A 23,982-nucleotide genomic window follows, 5' to 3' on the forward strand; every position below is an offset into this window, starting at 1 on the left:
TTGTTGTAAGATGAAAATTCTTCGTGATTAAAATTCTAGAAAAAAAAGTAAGGCAAAATTTCAACACAAAGAAATATATTTTTTTAATTTAACGTTTGAATATAAATCGTTTTATAGTTGCTCCTTAAAACCCCTTTTTTCTAAATAAGATAATAGTAATAATTATTGGACCCACCCTTAATTAACATTCTCGCTGAGTTTTTTTTTTATAAAAAAATTATAATTATTCTTCCTTGATTGGTGACATGAAAGTAAGAAGAGACATGGATGGATAGTTACATAAAGAAAGTTTTCATACATTCTTCAATTTCATTTTCTGTCACTCCCTATATCGTGTGAGATAAACGATAAATGGAGCCCGGAATCTTGTGAGCAAATTGTCACTAAATTGCAAAATTAACTCTTGTCTCTCTTGCTTTCTGTCTCAATCCTATCTTCACCATCGCCTTTTCCACACAGTCACTAAGATGTAATTGTTCATCTCAAAGTGCCTCCATCATCCTCTCACAGTTCTCTTTCTTCTGGAAGCTCGCACAGTGAGCTGGTCTAGCTCAGTACCGACACACATTGCTACTATATTTTGTGTTCGCTGATAACGCATAAAAATATCTTTTCAAAACACATCGACAAAGCATTAGTGAATTACCTCCTAATTGTTACGCTATTGTGACAAATGATAATTTATTTTTGTAGAAAATGACTTTCGCACAATAAAAGAATTTATTTGAAGTGATTTTTCTCAATTATTATATATTTTTTCAAATTCCACAAATTATAGGTATAATAATTTTGGAAAGTGGACAAAAAGTAATAACAGAAGACAATGAAATTACTCTCACGTGGTAAATGTCACCAGAGGATTTAATTACAAAAATAACTCTCCAGACTGATCAACGATTGGTTTTCGGCCCCTGCAAAGAAAAAAAAATTGTTAAATTTTATTCTTTTAAAATAATTTGTGGGTTCAAGTTTCAGACGAGTTTTAATTTATTTTTTTCTTTATTGTGAAATATCAATTATTTCATACTATGGTGAAATAAGTTCTGATGTTATTTTTCTTTCTTTAATAATAAAGAAAAAAAGGTCTTTTTAAAACCCATTTTACCATTTTTGTGACGCTTTGTGCTAGCGAAATGATGAGAAATCTCTTTGAACAGGTTAAATGTGATTTAGAAGCTTACACTTGGGTGGGAGTTTTGTAGTAAAGGCGGTTAATGTATTTACAATAAATACATATAATGATGCTAATAAAAAGGGCAATTAAGTTGCATTTTCACTTGTATTGTCTTCTGCAACGTCTCGAGTAGATCTCAAGTTATTTGCCGCAGACGCAGACACACGCCACAAATAAAAGTGGCGCACAATCGCAAAACAATTGTCGGAACGATATGAAAGAGAAGAATTATGGTAATACATTAAGAAATAACATAGTAAAAAGAATATCTCAAAAAAGGTGTTATCATACGTCGATGAACTTTGTGAATATTTCTTTTTATTTGTAATTTGTATCCATTTTTAGCTGTGTTTCTTTCAGACACAGCTTTTGTGTACCGAGCAAAATCGAAAGTCGTCAGATCGGGCTCAAACTTGGGATGAGCACGAATTAGGGTCCCCACATTCCAAAAAACGTATGCGCCAAAAATAAGTTTTTTTCCGGCCGGCCGTCCGGCCGTCCGTCCGTCCGGCCGGACCATAAACTTAAATTGCAAGAGAACGGTGATAGATAGAGACTTGCGGTAAACGGCAAAGTTTAAATATCGATCTGAAGAAATCCGATTATGAGGTCAAATCCACCCCCCCACCCCCCCGTCCGCCATTTTGAATAACCTCAAAATTTTGTTTTCGCTATATCTCAGCCGCTATTATAGCTAGAGAGCTGAAATTTTGATATGTTGTAGGGGACATCAAGACCTTTCCAACGATACCTCATTTTCGAAAATCGGTCAAGCCGTTTAGTCAATATGGCCGCCACAATTTTTCATCGAAAATCGACCATAACTCGAAAACGGCTTGACCGATTTTGATCAACCCGGGCTCAAATGAAAGCTCTCAACAAACCCTACAACTCTCTAGAACATACGAAGTTTCAAAAGTGACCGCTAGGGGGCCAAAAATCAAAAACAAAATTTTCGATGAGTTTTCGATGAATATCTCGAAAACGCCATTATCGATTTGCTTCATTTTTTGATATGTTATAGCTGACCATATTATCTAGCTCCATGCCAAAAATGAAGAAAATCTATGTCGCCGTTCTCGAGATATAGCCTTCCAAAGTTGGCATGTCATATCTCGGGTTCTACAAGTCCGATTTTGATCAACTCAAGTGCAAATGAAAGGTTTCGTGAAGCCCTACAAATGTCTAGAACATTGCAAGTTCGAGAAATGACCGCGAGAGGTGCTAAAGTCAAAATCAATATTTTCGAAAATTTCGAACTCGAATATTTCGAAAATGCCATTATCGATTTACTTCATATTTTAATATATTATAGTTGAGGTTAAGACCTTTCCAACGATAGCTCAAACTCGAAAATCTATGGATCCGTTCTCGAGATATGGCCTTCTAAAGATTTCTTAGGGTATGACTTTTCAACTTTTCCCGACTTTGCGCGTATTTAAATTAATTTGCGTTCTAGTTTGCTCTCACAAAATTGGTACACTGAAAGAAACACAGCTCTCGTAAGCTTGGTCAGCTTACCCGTACATTTTATTTTGTTTTTTCTATTTTTTTGGGATTTACCAACAAGTCTGTACAAAGAAAGAAGTTTTGCAAGCCTCTAAACATTAATCATAGGGAAGTACTTCATGAATTTTTAATTGAAACCATTTAAATAGAACCAAAAATATGAGTTCTCTTTGTGATTATTGCACGTAAGAAAACGATAAAAAAATACATATTTTTATATTACTTAAATCTTTTAAAATAGAGGTTTAATTATAGATTGTAGCCTGGAAGAAAGACAAAGCTTTTATATTTTTAAAGTATGGTTTAAGCTGAAATAAAATCTCTTTTGAAACTCACTGAAATTATCTCTGAATAGAAAAATCGAAATGATTGAAATTGATCACATTAATTCATCATTCACTTTATTTTCAACCATGGCGACGAAAAATGAACCGTCTCCAAAAAACACCTTCGTGGAATTAATATGCAAATGATCAACATTTAAATAATGGTTGGCCTACAGAAAAATAGAGAAAAAAACATCCTCTCACCAATTCGAAATCTCTGTGTGGATGGTCATCAAGTAGTAATATTTGAAACGGAAAATTCAATGAGAAAAATTCTCTACATGTTATATGGAATTGCTGGCGGAAATCTCGAAACAAAATGAAGACTTTATAATGAGCAGGAAGCAGAAATCAGTTCGCTCTATATTTTTTTTCGCATAAACACAAAAAATACTAAAATCGCAGAACAAGAGAGTCTCTAGAAGCGATGAAAAGTCACGGATGGCATGATAAATAACAAATAAAAATTATTTACGCCACCTTTTGTTGCCCAACTGAGGGGTCAGCCATATAGAGCCGGGTGAAAAGAGAAGAAAGTCCATTTGGCGAATTAATAACCACGCAATCTAACTGATTTTTTTAGCTGTTTCAACAACTACTTTTCACCACTATTATAATATTCAATGAATCACGAATAGTAGGTACATACGATTGTAGACAATGAACCACATAAATTGAAAATGATTTTAAATTTAAAGTTTAATTCATTTAGAATTTATAATAATTTTAAAAATCTCTACAATTTGAGAGATTTGCTATGTATAGTCATGTCTTTGAATTAAAATTTTAAAAAATTCTGCAACGGTAAAACTTTTGTTATTCCTTTATAGCACGATTTAAAAAACATCATGTCAAAATTTAACAAAAACTGTAAGAAATAAAAAAAAAAAGATATTTAACAGAATCAATCGCGAACTTTTTTATATATCTCTTATAAATTAGTAAATTCATGTGTTAGTTCATAAAATCAAATAGAATAAAAGAAGTAATTCTTATATTCGTAAGGTAAATTCACAACACAAGAATCCCTCAAAAATCGTAGCAAAATTCCTTAAAGAGATTTCCCTAAAACATATCAATTGACCTCAAATGAAATGTTAACTTTCGTCAAAAAAAAAAAGAAAGAAAAGTCACTAATCGCATCACGACGATAATTTTTCATCACTGACAAATCACGCTTCATAATATACATCGCACGTGGGAAACACCAATCGATTTGCAGTGCGGGTGATTTCTAAACCACAATACCATGACGATCGTGAGTGATTTTGGCGCATCGCATGCTATTGTGCGCATTTTCATCCCACAAAATGCATTCGCGCGCGATTATCAATTTGAACAACCACTTTCACCGCTCCTCGTCCATTGTCGTACCTCTATATGCTTTATACTCATCTGACTATGAGCTCTAAAGTATGCCGCATCGCAATTTGCGTCGTCAGGTCAAAGAAATGCCACTATGTTGGAAAGAAAGATAATTTAGCGGTGTTTGATTATTAAATTGCTTCTGTGCTGCAAATAGGGGTCAAAAGACCCATGAGAAATTTAGAACGCAAAGTATATAACATCTTCAAAATATATTACATTAGGTATACATTCTTGAAGATGTCTTCAGAGAGATTTTTTATCTCTCTAGCTTAACTAAAAAATAAGTTCTTGATTTTGCGTATTATTTAAGGGCCAATTTTAATTTTTCTAGTTTGTTTTTTTTTGTCTATATTCATAAATCATTTTAAAGTTGTTCTTATCAAACCATAAATGTCAAGATAATTAAATTATGCATCAGATGCTTTAAAACAAGTAAATAAATACTTTCCCAAGAAATTAGTCTAACATTGCAATATTCATGATGTCACATAAAACTTTCATGAGCCAAGCTAATTTTATTATGTCTTCACAAATAAGTAAACATTATACACGTAAAAATTCATACATATTTTTTACCGCCATTTTTATGGTCTATTCACAACTTGAGGTCTGGGAGCTCTTTGGGGCTCCCTCATATCTCACTTTAATCGTGCTGGTAAGGCCCATTTAAATGTTCATTTTTTTTTAGCAAAATGCACCAGAAGGTGATAAAAACATTCACTTCCACCATTTATCATTTTCTTTTCTTTTTGCAACGCAACATTTTTGCGTGATTTTTAGCAAGTTTTTTTTTTGGCACACTTTGCGACACTTTTCCACGCATAATTGCCAACGAGGTCTTCGTGCTTCATTTGAAGCGTCGAAAGAAATGTTACAAAAGTAGTCTGTGTATATAAAGTTACATTTTATTCTTTGTGAAAGAATGTGTGAGAAATGCAAACTGATGGCGTCATCGTTGCGGAAATTCGCATAAATTTCAATGCATTCAGTGGTATTTTTCCTTTACCACTAACCGGAAAACACGTGTAATGCTAAGAAATATAATTTTTGATACATTTTTATTGTGAAGAAAACATTTCTTCTTCTTTTTTTTACAATTTCCTCTTCATTTCTTCTCTTTGGGTGCTCATGTTATTTTATGTTTTAAAAGAGCTCTTAAAAATATAGGCTTATGAATAGGGCAATTTAGATTGAATAAAAAACCGCACACAACAAGAAGAATCTTCATAACTTTTTTCTTTATGTTATCAAATAATCTCATTGAAATTATGCAAAGAATAAAATTCCAACAACTATACAAGGTTTAAACATTGCGTATAAATCTAAAAAACTTGAATGAGTGGATGGTAAGATATACATTTAGGATGTAATTTTTATTGTACTATTTCTGAGAATTCATAAGAAATTTCCCTTCTTTAGATAAAAAAAACTCAACATTCCAAAAGTGAGTTAATGACCTTAATTGTTTCTTATTAAAAAGATATTAGTTTTCTTCATTGTATGAGGGCGTTTTGGATAAATGTCTATGGACTATGCCTTTCTTTTTCATGTTAAATGTGGAATAAACTGCGAGTAAAATTGCTTATTTGTAGGATAATCTTTTATGAGAATTTTTTTAATGCAAATGTCTTTTTTCTTAATTTCAGTGAGACCACGGACGAAATAAGGAGGCGACAGATGGCGCCTAGCGCCGGGAAGAGTGTCCCTGGCACTCAACCTCTCAAGAGATCTGTATCACAGGATATGTCTTCGGAGATTTTAATTGGATGGCCACCTAATAATGGATTAAAGGTATATTACATATTCCTCTTGTCATTAAATTGTCCTACACTACATATTCACATTTGATTTTTTATTCTCATTTTTTTTTCAAAATTATACTTTAGTAAAAAAACATAAAAGAGAAATATCAGTGTTTTCTTTCTCTTGGGTTAATTTCACTATTAAAGTTTAACTCAACTGATTCGCAACTGATCCATTAGATACTTTTATTGAAACGATTGAAACACAGCATTAAAAGCCACCAATCATCACCTTTTAATTATCTGTTAAACTACTCGCAGAGCACTTTCTTGTTTGAAATGACAATGGTAACAGAGAAAGTCAATCGTGAGAGAAGCCATCATTACACATCAAAAACTGCAATAAGAGATTAATTAGAAAATAAATTTTGTTGCTAGAAAAAGAGGACATATTGTCGAAAAATATGTAGTAAAGCACTGAATTTCAGGGTAAAATTGAGGGAAATAATGAGCCAAAAACAGCTGTTAAACAATCTCTTATTGCCTTTTTTATATAAAGTTTCAAATTTGCAGATAATTATGCAGATAAAATCTTCAACTTCTTGTGATTGATATTTTGGCAATCACAATCGCATTTTAAGTTATTGAAAAGTAACAACAATCAATGAATTAAAAAGAAATAGAAAGATAAATGAACTGTTTGAAGATAATTTTCTTACTAATTGATGTCCTAAATGGAAAAATAATTATGTGAGGGAAAATTCAAGTGAATATATTATGTACCTAATTATATGTTGAATTATTACTACCTTAGCTCCGATTGTTTCTCATTAGCCTCTAATTCAATTCTATATTTATATACCTACATACTACATACATGTATACATATCTCAGCCCTTTTTTGACATAGCCTCGACAATTATCAAATGATGAGAATTGTCTGCAATTCCCACTAAAGTGGGTGGTGGGATGAATAAAATTTCTATATTTCTTCTTTTTTTTGTTCAGTGCGTCTTCAGGCAAACATTATTGTGAGTGAGTGTAATTTTTTTGTGCTTAAACACTTTATGTGTACAAATACTTGCAGTGGAAACGCATTTGAGTGGATGCGTTTGCACTTCAACAATGCAAAAGAAAATTACTCTTGGGGTTACCACCATTTCATAATTTTCTCTCTAATTTGCAATTTTGCACTTTTCTTTCATTCTCTTGAAAATCTTTTTTTCTTCACGATCGCAATCGTATATACACTTCAAATTGCCCTGCATACATATTAGGGGAACGTGGCCCAATTGCGACCCCCTAAATTCTGTTTCAGAAGGATTGAAAAAAGTCATATTAAAATTAATTAAATCTTCCCAAGTTTGGTACCATTGGAAAGGTCATTTAATAGGCTAACTTTGTTCTATAGATGCAAACATTCTATCTCTTACCTGTTCTGAGTAATAATGGAATTAAAAAAAGTTGCTAAAATTGCACTTTTTCACCACGGTGTTCTAATTGCGACCCCCCGAGTGTTCTAAATGCGACCCCCTTTTTTTGCCGTAATTTGTGGGTTTTTCACTAGTAGATCACATTTATCACTACTATAAATAGGGAAACTGCCATGAATTACCCGGAAAAGCCGGAAAATCAAGAATTTATTTTCATTCTTCCCCACATTTGTTTTGACATTTCGCCCTTGAGGTGACTACACACACTTTCATACACACCGACAATTGCGCACTCACTGACGTAATTCCCAGAAAATCCACGAAAATTCTTCTGAGGAATGCGTAAATTACACTAACTGCACTCCCCTTTGGCTGTAGGAACATTTTCACTGCGAAAAAACTTTCAAGAAACGTGAAAAAATATTGATTTTCCCGAAATCAAAACACAGCGCGGTCTGTGTGAGAGAGACACTTCCACACCACTACACACATGCGCGACTGCTTTATCGTGGTGAATGGTGGAAATAGACGGTCCGAATTGAAACATTTTGGGGGTCGCAATTAGACCATTCTGCATGTATTACATTTTCACTTAATTACTTAAAATACCTAAAATCTTTCAAAAAATTGTAAATCAAGTAATAAACTAGACCCTCTAAGCTACAGAAACGCGGCATAATATGAGACATAATAGTGGGAAAAAAACTCATATCAACTTGGTTTCTAAAATCAGAAAATGTCGGCCAAGTGCTGAAAATGAATTTTGATTTTTCATTAGTCCTGTTGTGTACCAAATTAATTTATTTTAGGCGCTAACATTATCTTACTATAATATCTTCATAATGTAGTGAAACTAATTTTATAATATTTCGTCATTTACGAGAAAAAGGGGCGGTCGCAATTGGACGGCGGTCCGATTTGGGCCACGTTCCCCTATATATAGTGTAGTGTTGATTTTGGTTGATTGACTTTGATGTTTTAATGTGCGATCAAGTGGAGAAGAATGACTTTTTAAGTATTTTACGATAGAAATGCATTTTACATACATACATATAGGTACTGTTTACAATGAAAATGAGTTGTATTGTTTTATATATAATTTTTTTCTTGAAAAAGTTGTGCATACTTTTCAATGAATTTCTTTCTGTGGTCAGGTGGTTAACCACATCTAATTTTCTCTTTTCTTAAAAATCACTTCTAAGAATAGTTTTACCTGCCGCGATGGCAATTTCTTTTCTTTTCCAAAGGTGTTAGTGATCGCTATCGTTTCCGTTTTATAGCGCAACATATAGTAAACACTTTCACGATTTCAGAGAATTTATCCTCAGGAATTTCAATTGATATATTAGTGGACAAATTGATACTTAAGTAAAACCACATTGAACACTGTTAACAATGTGTACTTTATAGTTTTTTTTTTTCTTTCCAAAGATCCCCTAGCGTTTTATTAAAACTATGTTTCGTACAGGATTTTTCATCTACCTGTCTTAAAGTTAATCCTCTTAAACAAATTGAGACGTGTCACGGAGAAAAATCGCGGGAATATGATAATAGCGTGAAGTATAGCACATCACTGCCATGATCATTTTGATGTGCGTGCAGAGAATTGCTTGTCTTTTTTTGCCAGTGAGACAGTGCTTGAAAAAAATGGTGTGATCTCAATTGTAAAAGAAGAGATCACTGAATGTATATATATATAACAGAGTTGGCATTCATTTTCTTTAACCTCTTCTCTTTTTGCCACAATACGCATAACATTTTCAGGTTTAAATGCATTAATTAAGTAATTAAATCTCTAATACTGAAGAAAATAATACCATCCATAATCACAAGAGATGCCTTTTTTTCTTTTTTTTTTTTTTGTAACTTTTAGGATAATCAGAGACCACCAGTTTACAATCCCGAGGACTACGTTCAATCACTCAAGAAGTACAGTCGTCGTCCCAATGGTGGGGCTTCGAGATCAATTTATGACAATTCCGAGGATAAACCCAATGATACTATACGATCTAATACATTGCCAGCATCAGCCTTGCGAAAAGGAGAGTACAAAAGCCCTATTCCCACATCAGAAACAGATAGTGAGATGACATTAAGGCAATTTGGCTCTATTACGGATCTTCTAACAAAATTACGAGCTGATCTAAGGGCAGCTTTTCCCAGGTATTTCTTTACAACTTTTCTTATACTTTTTTCTTTCAAATTAAATTTCTCTTATTTACAGAGAAATACTAATCGATTTTTTATGATATTTATGTAACAAAACCGTGATTGTGTAGACAAAATATGTAAATTTCATGCAATCATAACGTCAATTGTTCTTTTCTTTTTACAAATTATTAAAAAAAAAATTAAATGAATAAAAATAAAACCATACAGAACTTTGTTAAAATTCTAAATAGTTTCACAAAATTGATATTCCACACGACACTAACATATAGAGAATGTGAGATTTTCTAACTGCAGGCGACGTGACATTCAATTAACACTGAGAATAACTTTTCTCTCATAGCCTTAATTAGTGTCACCAACAATACTGCAAAAAACTTCCCACCCAAGATGCTCCCCTCGCAACCTAAAAGGTCCCGCGGCTGAGATAATCTTGCCCTGTTTTGTCTCTCAACTTAGCACAACAAAATTATTCAGTTTAATCTTGCCATCTTCAAACAAATCCCTTCACCTATCATCACACTGATTTAATGATGAAAGGTTAAAAGAGAAAAAATGCTTATATACATAATGCTTTTTTAATCCAGACAAGACAACGACACGCGGAATAAGTAAAATGTTATTTGAATTATTCCTAAATGAATATTATTATAATATTGTAATCGTATTCGAACTACTGCTGAGACGTCCATTAAAGTTTTTTTATTTTTAATTAATTAAAAATATTAGGAAAATGCAATTTATTTTGTCATGAAAATCAATATTTTGTACTTTTAATAGCCAGAGTTGTGCAATTTTTTTTTTAAATTAAAAAGTAATATATAAATAGTTATAATCGTGCAGTAGATTAAAAGCAATGAATGAATTATCTATTTTCAGTTTCGTGCAAGAATTCGTAAATAATCCTTTAGATGGAGTCAGTCTTCTACTTGATGTTTTAAGAGCCATTCAACTTAGCCAAACAAGTACTGCAAGTGGTACTGTCTCAACACCAACTTCTCCAGTACAGAGAAATACCCAGACTTATCAAAGAAGAGCACTACTGGATGAACTGGCTTGTCTGTAAGTGCTTAATACTTTTTGTATCAAGAATATCACGTAAAATAATAATTTATTTTCTTCTCTAGTCAATGCATTAGCCTTTGTTGTGCACGAACTCAAGAAGCAGGTATGCGTTTGGGAACATCACCTATTGGTCTTCTTCCATTAGCTGCTGCGGCTACAGGTCAAGGTATCCGATCACGCATACTAGCCCTACAACTTCTAACAACATCATGCGATCGTCTTAATTCCGGTACAATGGGTCATTGTGCGGTATCTGAGGCTCTTGCAACATTAAGGCTTCGCTGTGGCGAACCTGTACGCTTCAGATTACTCGTTGGAATGCTAAATAGCGGCGGAGGAAGCGGAGAACTCCAAACGGTTGGGCTGAATTTCCTAAATACCTTCCTGGAAAGTAGCGACGGGACGCAGGAGCGAGTTTACATACAAGCAGAACTCCATCAAGCTGGACTAGATCCCGTTGGTATGATTAGAAATCAAGGACAATCATCGCCATGGTTAGAGAAGCTCCGTCTTGAGGTGAGGCAATTTTTTGAAACAATCTAAAATATTTCACAATTTGCAATAATACTTATCTATTACAGGTAAGACGATGGGAAGATGGATACATAGACGTTGAAAAACTTCAGCGACAAGCTAGAGAGGCTGAAAAGATGCGCAGTCAAGTGGTGATACTTGAACGACGAGTACAGATTATTCAAGAAGAGAAAACTGTCCTCACATCTATGGAAAGGCGCCTCCAAGAACGCTGTGCTGAGCTCCAGCGTGAAGTATTGCGGCATCAGAATGCTCAGAATAGTTCTGGCAGTTCCGGGAGTTCACTTGTTCAAATAACATCACAAGGTGAATTTTTACCAGAAACATCAATACTCTCCCATACTTCCAAATCTAAATCATATATTTTTGCAGACAACAAACGCCCTGTTGCTTTACCAAGACAAGTTCCACCAACCTCACCTAAAACCCAAGCAGAAGGTTCATCGGAGCACGAAGATGAAGGGATAAGCAGTTCAGAGACAGGACAGTCAATGAGCCCTGAGCCACCACGTATCCTTCCAACCAGTGAAGCCAAACAAACACAAAGTTGTCGATCAGAGGATGAAGATGCAGGAACAACAATTGAGGATGTAATTGAAGAATTGCAGAATATCGTAAGTGATGCTGAACGCGATATGCGACGTGGAGGGACCAAAGAGTGTGAAATAGTTCCGGTAAACCTCCTGCCGCAGCCTCCGCGGAAGTCACGATCTCTGGCACATCTCATAGCCAACCCCAGTGATGCTGAAGAAAGTGACTACTTAACCCAACCGCCGAATGATGGTAAAGTAACGCCGTACTGCGAAGAGGAAGATGAAAATGCCAGTCGAGGATCTCCGTTCCGCAATGGGACAAGATCGGGTTTCGATACCAGCACAAATAGAGCTATTTTGAATGTCATAATGGACGCAAGGGAGCAAGAGGAAGAGATTCATCTACGTCGTCAGAGACAACCACCACCGCAACATTTTAACGGGGTATTTTTCATGGGCGATATGAGTTCCAAGTTTCCTAAAGTCACTCCAATTGTTGGAAAATCCAAGAGTATGGATCGAATGCAATCGTACGGATTAGACTCAATGGTGGACATTGTAGTACCACCGGAACAGCAGAAAACTCGTCCACCAATCGCTTGTAGCCTCCATGCTCCGACGGGTTTCAAAATAAAAACTGGTCACGTTAATGCTGGACTCTACTCTGGATCCCACCTTGTACGTGAAAATATGCGTGCACACTCCAATCAAGGCTCACGCCTAACGGACCTTCCTTCGGGTCTCTACTGATGTACAACAACAGACGACCCCAAACTACTATCTCTGTGCAATATACAAGCCCAAACAATTCCTCTGCAAAATATTCCAACACGGTGATGGCCTTCCTACTTTACAACACTTCTATGCAAGGAAGGAATATTTTTGCTCCCAAAATAATAGGCTTAAGGAATATTATCAGTGTAGCTTTTAGGACTTTTGAAATTCTGCTTCATGCAGAAATTTCATTAAGTTAGTTAATAATTTGCATGTTTTGCTTTCTCTATAAAACCTAATAAGAATTTGCGTGTGAGTGTTCTTTCTCGTATGCAATTTTTTTTCTCATTTACATCACCTATTTAAGAATAGATGTATCACATTTTGTTGAAAAATACACGATTTATGATAAACCCTCAAAAAACCTTGATTTATTACTGATCCTGATAATCAAGACGCCATTTGATATTCTACTTAGAATGTAAGTATTATTATCAGTATGCAGGTATTGCTTGTCTGCTGGTTGTATTTCATAAATATTTTAAACTTTGCGCAGAATTAGGATACTTGACGCAATATTTAATTGCATTCAAACATTTGAAATGATTTATACCAAGTTTAGGGTTGGCAAAACAAAAGCTTTAAAAGAAAATCTTTGAAAATTTTGTGTACCAATTCCTTAAACTGAAAATCTCTAATACTAATGTAGTAATATTATCTTTGTATAATAATAGAAAATGATTCAGAAACATGAAAACAATCTTTGATAAGCCTATCAGCTTCTTAAGCTATAGGGAAACTGGGGCAACCCTACCGCAGCGATAAAATTAATTTAGAGACAGATGGACCATATCCGATCTTTGACTATCAACTTTATGTAGGTAGCTCAAATAAGGCAAAAAAATCCAATTTCTTAGATTTTTTGTCTTTTCTGGTTCTGTGAGTTCTTGGGGATGTCCTTTTGTGATCTCGAAATGTTCAGTGACCATAAAGACGTATGTAGTTCAAAATCAGACATTTTCAAAATCGAGCTAATATGTCAAAAACGTCCCATTGGTCTTTAAATGGTTAAACGTTTTGCGTTATCTCATTTTCATTTTGATTAAGAAAACTCAAATAGGGATGAATTGAATCCACTCTACTCTAAAGATAAGTAAATGGTATATAAATGCCCCACAGAGCAGCATTGCTTTAGTCGTACCATTTCATTTATCAAATAAAAACCGGACTCTCCGTGGATTATTTATCCACGGAGAGTCCAAAAAAACGCTGCAGTATTAAAAAAAATCAATAAAAAAATAAAAAAATGAAAAAAAAAGTGAAGTTCAGTGGCATTTCCTTAGTTAGGATGCATTCGTGCATCTGGCTAAAAAAACAACAAAGGAGATAACAGCCAGAATAAAATTAAAATCTAAATACTAGTGCTACAAAATAAATCAAAGGACGACTCACACACAAGCTCTAAAATGTTTAAAGGAATGTTGTGTATTTTGGTTGTTCTGAAATGTTGTTCAGGACAACAAAGTGCATCACCAATTGCTTTCGAGGCAACCCCATCTGACCTCATGCAATTCCAACAATACTGCAGCAAATTTGACATTGAAACAGGAACTTTAGTTGCACATAGGAGAAAAATTCCAAATCTCTTCTATAAACTTAATTCAAAATGCTATCGCCGCTTATTAGCTCATCGCTTCTTATGGGTCGACGAAACATACGCGGAAAAATTCAAAAATTCCCAAATACACATCCTCGAACGGACAACTGAAGACAGTATGCTAAATCTGGCAAATACAATTGATAGGAATGTCAGAGAAAATAGAGCGTACATTTTGGTGGAATTAATTCCAAGAACTATCAGCAGAGTTATTGAAATAAGAAAAAATAAAGTATGGAAACGGCAGACCCTAAAGACACCTATGCGTACGTAATTTCTTAATACTTTAAATTATTTTTGCTGTAAGATCTCATTTATTTGTGATATAGAAAAATTAATTTGCTCGCAATTTTTATTTCAATAAAAATTCATTAAATTAATTATATTAAAAATTGAAATATCAAAGTTGATTTTCTTATCAATAAAATCATATGATGTACGTACACTACGTACATGAATCATCATCATATCAGAAGAAACACTTCTTGGAAAATCTAATCTATTAGGACTTAATATTGCGAAACATAAAATTTAAAATAGAAAATTATTTTTTTCAATTAATTTTGCAGAGTACGTTGCAGAAAAAAAGACACACACTACAATAATACGAAATGAAAAGGTGATCTGCCTCAACTTCCAAGGGTACTACCAAATCAAGACCAAAGGAAAGATAAATATTGAAGATTTTGGAAATTCTCTGTGCTACAAAGTTTACGAAAACGTGGTTGTTCCAAAGGATATCCTAAAAGTTGGGGCTCCGTTGAGACAAGTACAAGCACAGAGACAGATAATTATTTATGAAGCGGATGTAGAGCTGATGGTTCAAACGAGTGAAAAAGAGATGGGTCTTCTCAAACTCCCCGTCATGGTAAATAAATATTCATTTTTTTTTTATATTAAAGTAAATATCACTATTTTTTTAAATAATTTCATCTCTCTTTCAGATCAAAGAGGAAACTATAGCCATAAAAACACTAACGATCATTTAATAACTTATAATTATAACTCAAAATTTTAAATTTTTTTTACAAGAACATTAAACTGGTTTAAATTTTTTTAACAATTATGTAATATTTATTGAATAAATAATGCCACTGAACTCCAAAAAAAATAGATTTTCATACGAATATGCTACAATCAGGTGAATAGTTTAGTAAATCTAGTGAAACTTTACTCTGATAACATTCTAGTCTCTGGTCTAGGCGGAAGGCTGCCTAGTAATCGCCAGGAGTGGATAGCTTCGGTAAGAGACGTAAACTTTCTGAGTTCCATGAGTAATGAACTTCATCTGATATCCAATGTTTAGGCTTCGGTGCGGTCTATATGGGAACTTAAGGCTATATTATTCGAGTGGCCAGACTAGAAAGTTTCTGGCACACCACGGATGATAAACCTTAGTGTAGAAAAGTTTTGCTACAAAAATATTCATATTACAGTGCAAGTCTTCATGTAAGAATTCTTACATGAGGACCTGCACTGTAGTGAGAGAGTGACTCCCTTAATAGATGAGTTAAAAAAGTAAAATAGAAAGTGAAGAAATAAAAGTTCTCGTTGAAAATTCAAGTCAAAGCTTATGCAAGAAGAGTGGGATAACTTTTTGAAAATCGAATTTGACGAAGATAAAAATTTCACTTGAAATAATTCCTCAGAAACTTTAAGTATTATCTTCACGTTTCAAAGAAGGTTGAAGGAGCACCTGCAGATACAAGGAACATCATGGCAACACTTCCTCCTCAGGAAACACGAATGTGCCGATGTATTTATCGAATGTGCAAAAGTCATTGCACATGAAAATCCTTGACTTTGAAAAGAACTCTAAAGGGTCTAAAGAAGGACAAAACGAACTTTGATTTTTGATATTCACGCACAATTGCGCAAGCAATCATCAATTGGTACCAACTTCTATTAGCCTTTAAATCATAAGACTTTAAAGAATAATCTTTGAGATGCCAAAGCTCACCGCAATACCATTTACGGAACACAAATAATAGATAAATAGATCGTGTACTTACTTTCTCTTCTGATTGCAGAACCTGCACTTGTCGATAACATTGTTGATGACTTTTATGTAGTTAGGGATGAAGCAATACTTCTTCACGTACGAGATGGTATCTGAACGCGAACGGCACATCAACTGGCCTGATCCCACTTTCCTCCGGTGGAAATCCTGAACGACATTCCGTTGAATCCGATCCGGAATCACAAATACCTCCTGACCACTCAGATTTAATTTCAGTGTCCCAGATTCCGGATCAATTTTAAGTCCCTTCCAGAACTTTATAAATGTATCCACTTCAGGTGGTGCTCGCCAATGTGGCTGCTTGATGGCCTCAATGACATCCGAATAGAAGGGATCTTTGAACTGCTCCTGGTACAGCGTATGAAGATTATCAAAGATTTCCGGAATGGGTGATGGAGTGCGTGGACGCTTTGAACGTTGCTGCTCAATAGAATACGATCTCTCGCGTGTTCTTTCGCGTGATCGTTCACGAGAACGTTCGGGAGACCATTCGCGTGATCTTGATCGTTCGCGTGACCAATCCGGTGATCTATCTCGTGAACGAGAATAGGATTTATCGCGTGACCTGTCACGGGGCATCCTAGGTGAGCGGTCACGAGACCTCTTTGGCGAACGATCACGAGACCGCAGAGGACTCCGTGATCTATCGCGTGATTTATCTTTCCAACGATGATCATCAGTGGAATCAGGAACGGCGGAAAGAGCTCGATTTACTTGTCCATTGAAAAAGTATTTGAGTCGCTTCACCCGCTCCTCATCCGTCTTCTCGAGGTTCTTGAGAAACATAATGAGATGATTTTTCTCCTTTTCCGACAATGTATCATAGTTTTGAAGAAGAGCTTCCACTTCAGCATCCGTGAGGTGCTCCGTGCCTGAGGGCTGAGGCGACTGATGAATAAAATGTCTCTCTTCCACACGCTTCTCTTCGATGTTCTCAATAACATCTGTGAAGATGGACATCCACTGCTTCACATCATCATTCAATGAGCTCATGGGATCGTCTGAAGTACATTTCTTATTTTTATTTGGGCTACTTGTCATGCCCCTGAGTATGGTGGTAATGTTTTCAAATGTTTTCTGCACAGATTGAATTTTGTTGTGCAAAAGCTGCCCATTGAGACGCTCTTTTATATTAGGCATATCCTTTGAACGGTCGAAATTGTCAAAATCCATCCCCTCAATGAGCCCAAGGCTTTTCCCGACCAAATCAATTACTTTTGGTCCAATTCGACTGAGTCCCTCCTCGAGGTTTGTGATGGTTTCCAGAGCTGATGTGATCGTAAGAGAGTCATCATTGGTATCCGGCGAAATTCCCATGTTTTGGATCAATAAGGGAGTCCTTGAACTTTTGGCACGTGAAATCTCCTCCAGTGCAAGTGATGGTGATTTTCTTAGCATTGCCTTCAGGGGATTTGTCACCGTTGATGGTTCATCGCTACTCCAGCTCTTGTCATCTTCTTCGCGTTCCTTTACCTCCCGTATAGCTTTAATAATCGGTTCGCTTTCTTCATCGTAGAGTTCCTTTAAGCGCAGCTTCCAGAATTCCAACCATTCAGGCTTAAAATCGTATGTATCCGTATCCACACCGAAATGATGAAGCTCATCACAACGGCGATTCCAAAACTTGCGCCACTCCTCTTGATATTTAGGGTGTGATTCTAAATCAGCTTCATACTCCTTGTGTCTCTTCTTCAGCTCCGATAACTGCTTATGCAGATCCTTTGTGGCATCATCATCAGAGTCGTACCTCTTTTTCCCTGGAGGGGACATAGAACGTCCCACTGATCGCTTCCACGACTTTGGCTTTCTTGTCTCCAAGTATTCCCGCAAATCTGCTCTTGAAGGAGATTTTGAACCATATCTCTCCGTCGGCGATTCATCTCCGTCATATCTACGTCCTTGACGCCTTCCATCATGTTCCTGAGAACGTCTTCCACCACCGGGATTCTGAAATTAACATAAAATATCTTAAAATATCTCTTATGTTTAATTTTTTTTTATTTCAAACAAACCTTATAGCTCGTATGCTCCATTCCACTAGAGGCTAATTTGTAGAAGTCATAAGACTGAGAAGATGAGTGTGGTTCAGTCTTCCAGCTCATTTCCGCAATCCGGCTTGGGAATCCTGACAGACTCTTCCCCGGCGGCGAAAGTAAAAGTGAGGTTAGTTTTTTATGGAAGATTCTCAGCTAAAATCTCTGGATTTTACACCTTGAGAGTATCGGAAGTACCACAATTTGTTAGTAAACCACAAAATTCAATGCAAACTTGCAAAAGTTTTAAAGAAATTATACAAAATCACTCGTTTTCTCTTCCGGGAAGATTTGAGAAACTTGAACCCATACTACAAAAGCTTTATGTTCTAATTGTAGGCTTTTCAGAAGAGTTTACCTGAATATTTGATGCACAATTTTCTCTTTTGAACCTTTCAAAAGAAACTCTCTAGTCAAAAAAACACTGTAAAATGGTAAAATATAATTTTTTTAACACTCGATTTGCGTTCAAAACCAAGCTTCAAGCTTTCACTTCTTCTTCTTCTTCTTTGCAGGGCCGAACGTCATTTTCTTTCGCTTTTTCTTCTTCTTCTTTTCATTTTGGGACAGAGTATTTTCAAGTTCCACACAGCCTACAAAGTCCAATTCTCAGAATTTTCATTAAAAAAAATAATTTTTCCGGGAAAAACGCATTTATGGGTCTTTAAAAGTTTCCGGGAACACTTAGGGGCCCCCCGGGAAACTTCAGTAAAGATTTGGGGGCGCAACTCGTCGGATTTTTTTTTTCGGAATTCCACGTAACTTTTTGGCGGGAATTCGAGAGTTTTGAACTTCCGATGCCAACCGACGCGGCGTCGCTTCCTAGTCACAAAAAAGACAATTTCACTGGGAAATCCGGTGGAAAACGCGAGAAAATTGCGAAAAACTAAATGTGGGAGGGAGACAGATAGCGGTGACATGCGTCAGTCTCATTTTCTCTTGAGCAAACCGTGCCAAAAAGGGCGCCAGATTCAAAAAGTCTTATAAAATTTAGATAAAATCTCCGTGATCGTCTATCGGGGGCTATGGAAGCCTCCTGGGTCCATGCTACTTTACCCTGACATGTCTTCTTAAAAAAAACTGTTAGGTTTAGGAAATAAATTTTTATTAAAGGAAAATTGATCATAAAGTTCGTAAAAAATGCGAATAAAAAACTACAATCATACACAATATTTTTTTCTTTTACATACACATTTAGGCAATGTATTTTAGACACCATAACAAGATTTTCTTCCAAGGGAATTATCAATAAATTAATTTAAATATTACCTTTGAACATTTCATCTGTTTTCCTATTTAAGTTTTGCCTTTTTGTTGTCTTCTTGACCTTTCTTATATGATGCAACATAAAATTTTCCAAAAAGTATAAAGAATATGCCGATAAACATGAAATTAACTACCATGAGCCATTCCGGGATGAATCCACATCCAGTTGCATAGGAAACTACTTGAATAGTCATCCCAATGAGGAATTGTATCTGAAAATAAAATAAGAATAAAATTAAATCATACAAATTCGGATTAATTTTAATTAGTGCAATACCATTTGAATCATCGTTAAGTACTTTTTCCACCAAAGATATTTCGCTACATTCGGTCCAAGTGTAGACAATCCATAGTAGAGGTACATAACAACGTGAACACCTTTTAGAAAAAAAAATTTAATTAATTCTATACTCGTTGATCTTATACATAGTCGTTAGGCAGTGAAAGTGATCATACCCGAATTGAACATAAGTGGAGAATATGCTGTTAAAAAAAATAAAATTTGGTAATTTCTTTTAGCAATAATTAAGAGAAAAATAATTCTTTTCTTACAGATTCCAATGGGATACCATTTGACGATGAGCAAACTATACCCAACCATAGTTGTATGATGATACACGTGCAAAAAGGAGAGCTGATTTGTCTTTTTTCGCAGCACAAAGAAAAGAGAATCCAGCATTTCAATGTACTTTGTAATGTAGTACAACCAAATGGCGGTAGCTAATCTGTAGACGTTGGGATCATTTGCAATTTGTATTTTTGGTGAACAGAACCATGTAAAATTCAGTAAAGTTGTCCTCAAGTAGAGCTCATAACAAATGTGGGCATTTACGAGAGATATTGCGATGTTGTATATTAAAATGGGAAGTTTTAGTTGAAAGGGACGTCGTCTAAAAAGCATAAAACGGCTCAAATTAACACTTCTATGCCTGATATAGCGGGTGGCATATTCTACGTACTTCTCCATAATTTTTGGACCCAGTAGTACAAGCAACAAATATGCAAATGCAATTAGGCATATTGTATAGATGGAATCCACCAGAAACCATCCTCGTGTTCTACTATCTAAAAGAATTATTTTTAAAAAATTATTAAAGAACATTTCAATAGCAAACAATTATTTAGACAATGAAAATTGATGTTTTGAGAATTTTCAATGGTTTTAAATAGCTTTTAAAATTAATTTTCCTTAAAGGTGAAAGATTTCAACAACTGAAACACAATTTTTGCAGAATTAGCACAATAGAATCCAATGGAATGCGGTCACATTGATATATAATCAATTAAAAGGCCAGCTAAAAAATTATGTTCATCACTAAACTAAACTAACTTACTAAACTAAACTAAAGTGAAAACAAATTTTTTAGCACCTACACAATAAACTCACCTGAGAGACTATCAAGGTACTCAATGAAATCCACAATTCTATGCACATATTCCATTTTTTTTCTAATGTGTGTTAACTTTATTTGCCGCCTAACTGATCACAAGTGACACCTCATGCTCCTCGATAAGGGGTTTTTGAGAAATTCATACATTAATTTTTTGCATTAATTTTTACACAAAAAAATACAGGACACGGTGGCAAAATTATAATTTTATTCTGAACTGAATATTAAAAAGAAAATAAAAAAGAAAACTAAACCCGCTGCCCTGATGAATATTTTGCTGAGCTAGTGAATACGGAATTAAGGGAATTAAATTTATATTTAAACACATATGCGGAAAAAAGGTGGTGTGGAGTTCAAAAGAATCATTTTGTGCGTTGAATGTTACGTAAAAAGAAGTTTTGTGCGTTGATTCACGTAAATTTTTGCTGTTGCACGAGGATCATGGGGATGTAGTTGCCATCATGACGATCAAAAATTATCGTTCCATCCTCTCCTTCTGATGATGATATAATTGGCATTGTTTCATTGAACTTATCGCCGAGAACTTGAGTTAAAGATGCTGCCTGATTGTGTAGAATGATGCGGTAGATGTAGTTGCTGAGGGCCATTGTTAGTTTTTCCTTGAGCAAGAGAAAAACAATTTCATGCTTAGCACCAAATTTCCAGCGACATCCCACGGATACATTGACTTCTTTCTTGAGGTCCACCCACACCCCATCATAGAAATAGGACATCTCTGCGTGTCCTGTGAGCTCAACTCCTGTCTCAACAATCACTCCAAATCCAAAGATACTCAGCACTTGATTGGATCTCAACTCCAGGCTACAATCCCGTACAGTTTCTGGTGTGAGATGAATGCGATCAAGTGGTGTGAGGATGGTTAATTTTACGTGGCCATAGTCAAAGAAAGTTGGCAAGGCAGATGACAAGGAGCGTGTTTTGGTGGTTGCTTTAGCTGAAAATTGCTGCATCATATTGCACAACTCATCCTCATAGTCAGACTCAATGGCAGTGAACCGAATAAGATCCATTAGATCACCCAAGACTTCTCTCTTGTTCTCATTATTGCTCTCAATATTCTGTCGATTGCATTCAGCCTCTGCCCATCGCATAGCACCTTGGAATATTTCATATTCGGTGCAGATGGTTATCTAAATTTTTATTAATAAAAAAATCATTTTTTTATCTAATTAAAAGAATTAAAATATTATTGGTAAAAATTCTTACTTCAAGCTCCAAAATGTGACGTAGAGTTTCACGTGTTATCGCCAAGAAGGCTTCCTGTTGCATAACAGCCAATGTAAAATCCGCAATCACGTCCAAGCATTCAAACGTTAGATCCTTTACATCCAAATTAATTCCAAGCTCCAGGCATAGAAGAACATTTGCCACCTTGATGTTTCTCCTGAGGAAGTTCACGCAGTCACGCACGAGGAAGTTGATTGAATATCTATGTGCCAACTTAAGAATCTCCAAAACAGTACCATCGGATAGGGTGACTTCTCCCGAATAGATGTAATCCAGAAATTCCATAAAAACTCCCACCTGGAAATCCGCGATACGGATTTCTTTGTCACATGACTCAAAGGTTGGACTCACGAGGCTCAATACAAAGCGATGTCCAGGAATATGGGTTTCATCGGGTCCCACAATGAACGTCATATCAGACAGGATTGATTTGCATTTGAGTGAAGCAAGACGTTCACCCGGAGTTGCAAATTCATCTCTCCAATTGGTCATTGTAGGGTAGCACCTTTTGCAATTTTTTTTTACTTCTTTTCTGTACAAAATTTTTCACAAAACTGACCATCTATGTTCATTATCAATGTTATGTGTCGCGATTTAGTAGCATCTAATCCCATTTTGATCCACCCCGACCACCTGAATGATAAAATCGAGATTGAGAATGATTGAAATTACAAGAACACACTGCGCTGATAGCTCTAGCATCAACAGGACAGATAAAATTTCGAAATCTTTCCTCTTTGGGTTTTTAAAAAAAAAAAAAAATCACTATTTGTATTTTAATAAGAATGAGAAAAGCTGAGCCTCATTGACAATTAAAATATTCTGGGTATATCTGGCTCTGGTTTGATGTCTTCATTGACTCTCCCTTTGATGTCGATGGAGTTAATGCGAATCATCGTGTTGGAACTTCTGGCAAAGTTAATTCGTTGATATTGCTTCCTTCTTCTCTTTCGAAAATGTGTACGTGTGTGGCTGAGGGTTTTCTCAATAATTGTCGCCTGGACATCCACTAGGTCCTTCTGTACAATCGGTCGACCGATCAATGAGAAATCTTTCCCACCAACAATGAGTACCTATAGGGAGATAGAATGAATTTAGATTGAGACAACCAAAATGATCTACTTCAGAATCAGCTTAAGAACTAACCAGATAAATAGATTTTGACCCTCTAAACCTCTTTTTTTGTAGATAATCACTCACCTTATCCAAACGAACTCTATCACCCGCATCCGGTGGCCATTCGCCCTCAACAACAATGATATCTCCGGATGTGACTTTGAACTGTTTGCCGCACAAGTGAACCACAGCAAAGAGACGACCCTCCTCACGGGATATTACTTGCTGATTAACTCTATCAATTATCTTTTGATTGCTAATCCCTTCTGTGGTCAAATCCTTTTTCGCCGCAACAACTTCCGGGGTAATTTTGGAAGAAAGTTGGGTTGAAACACTCAGTGATCTCATTGAACCTAAAAGAAATCACAGAAAACATAAATTAGTATGATAATATGGGAACGAGCGGGTGTAACATACTTGTTAAACGTAAAATTCCATTTCTAAATTGTGAGCTACACAATTTATTTAGCAACATTTTGGAAAAAGAAAATAAATTTTCTCAAAAGAAAAACACAGCATGTGAATCCTACGGAATCCATAGAATCACACGGAAGAATCCCATGAATCATTGCAAATTCTCGACTCAGAGAATCAGGATTTTTCCGAATTAAGAATCATAAGGGGTACGTAATTCAAGAAATGATTCGGAATCACAACACAATCCAATCATGATGTACCCCTTGG

At 35.4% G+C, this 23,982-nt stretch overlaps 6 protein-coding genes across 11 annotated transcripts in view; 2 read left to right on the forward strand and 4 right to left on the reverse strand.

The window, feature by feature from the left end:
* Window positions 1-13,885, forward strand: part of LOC129796529 (uncharacterized) — a 32,886-nt gene extending 19,001 nt beyond the window's left edge. For 3 of the 5 annotated variants that reach the window (XM_055838550.1, XM_055838549.1, XM_055838554.1), the window contains 5 exons: window positions 6,024-6,168; window positions 9,426-9,715; window positions 10,601-10,783; window positions 10,849-11,302; window positions 11,368-13,885. In XM_055838550.1, coding sequence (XP_055694525.1) covers window positions 6,024-6,168; window positions 9,426-9,715; window positions 10,601-10,783; window positions 10,849-11,302; window positions 11,368-12,603 — 2,308 coding nt within the window. In that variant the 3' untranslated portion in view covers window positions 12,604-13,885. The remainder of the gene's footprint in view (window positions 1-6,023; window positions 6,169-9,425; window positions 9,716-10,600; window positions 10,784-10,848; window positions 11,303-11,367) is intronic. The other 2 variants (XM_055838553.1, XM_055838551.1) reach the window with 1 other exon arrangement.
* On the reverse strand, window positions 720-18,835 carry LOC129796530 (uncharacterized). Of its 2 annotated transcripts, none has more exons than XM_055838555.1 (4): window positions 18,636-18,835; window positions 18,257-18,455; window positions 16,237-18,191; window positions 720-911 (listed from the first exon to the last, which is right to left on the reverse strand). In XM_055838555.1, exons 2-4 carry the CDS (start codon window positions 18,344-18,346, stop codon window positions 866-868), a joined length of 2,091 nt encoding a protein of 696 aa, XP_055694530.1. In that variant the 5' UTR covers window positions 18,347-18,455; window positions 18,636-18,835; the 3' UTR covers window positions 720-865. The 2 variants fall into 2 exon arrangements, with proteins under 2 accessions (XP_055694530.1, XP_055694531.1); XM_055838556.1 differs by having other exon boundaries at window positions 18,257-18,379; window positions 18,636-18,812.
* On the forward strand, window positions 13,724-15,335 carry LOC129796531 (uncharacterized). Its single transcript, XM_055838557.1, has 3 exons — window positions 13,724-14,490; window positions 14,794-15,092; window positions 15,169-15,335. The coding sequence occupies exons 1-3, from the start codon at window positions 14,034-14,036 to the stop codon at window positions 15,211-15,213; spliced, it is 801 nt and encodes a 266-aa protein (XP_055694532.1). The 5' UTR covers window positions 13,724-14,033; the 3' UTR covers window positions 15,214-15,335.
* Window positions 18,836-19,443: 608 nt separating the features above from the next.
* LOC129796539 (elongation of very long chain fatty acids protein 4-like) lies at window positions 19,444-21,010 on the reverse strand. The gene is made up of 6 exons (XM_055838571.1): window positions 20,931-21,010; window positions 20,503-20,608; window positions 20,096-20,433; window positions 20,000-20,026; window positions 19,821-19,921; window positions 19,444-19,755 (listed from the first exon to the last, which is right to left on the reverse strand). Exons 1-6 carry the CDS (start codon window positions 20,983-20,985, stop codon window positions 19,570-19,572), a joined length of 813 nt encoding a protein of 270 aa, XP_055694546.1. The 5' UTR covers window positions 20,986-21,010; the 3' UTR covers window positions 19,444-19,569.
* A 111-nt stretch (window positions 21,011-21,121) lies between these two features.
* LOC129796537 (BTB/POZ domain-containing protein 3-like) lies at window positions 21,122-22,835 on the reverse strand. The gene is made up of 2 exons (XM_055838568.1): window positions 22,162-22,835; window positions 21,122-22,085 (listed from the first exon to the last, which is right to left on the reverse strand). The coding sequence occupies exons 1-2, from the start codon at window positions 22,672-22,674 to the stop codon at window positions 21,345-21,347; spliced, it is 1,254 nt and encodes a 417-aa protein (XP_055694543.1). The 5' UTR covers window positions 22,675-22,835; the 3' UTR covers window positions 21,122-21,344.
* A 107-nt stretch (window positions 22,836-22,942) lies between these two features.
* LOC129796540 (39S ribosomal protein L21, mitochondrial) lies at window positions 22,943-23,848 on the reverse strand. The gene is made up of 3 exons (XM_055838572.1): window positions 23,716-23,848; window positions 23,383-23,651; window positions 22,943-23,255 (listed from the first exon to the last, which is right to left on the reverse strand). Exons 1-3 carry the CDS (start codon window positions 23,771-23,773, stop codon window positions 22,995-22,997), a joined length of 588 nt encoding a protein of 195 aa, XP_055694547.1. The 5' UTR covers window positions 23,774-23,848; the 3' UTR covers window positions 22,943-22,994.
* Window positions 23,849-23,982: the final 134 nt, after the last annotated feature.

This window comes from Lutzomyia longipalpis, chromosome 4 (assembly GCF_024334085.1).
Source record: "Lutzomyia longipalpis isolate SR_M1_2022 chromosome 4, ASM2433408v1".
Taxonomy (NCBI): domain Eukaryota; kingdom Metazoa; phylum Arthropoda; class Insecta; order Diptera; family Psychodidae; genus Lutzomyia; species Lutzomyia longipalpis.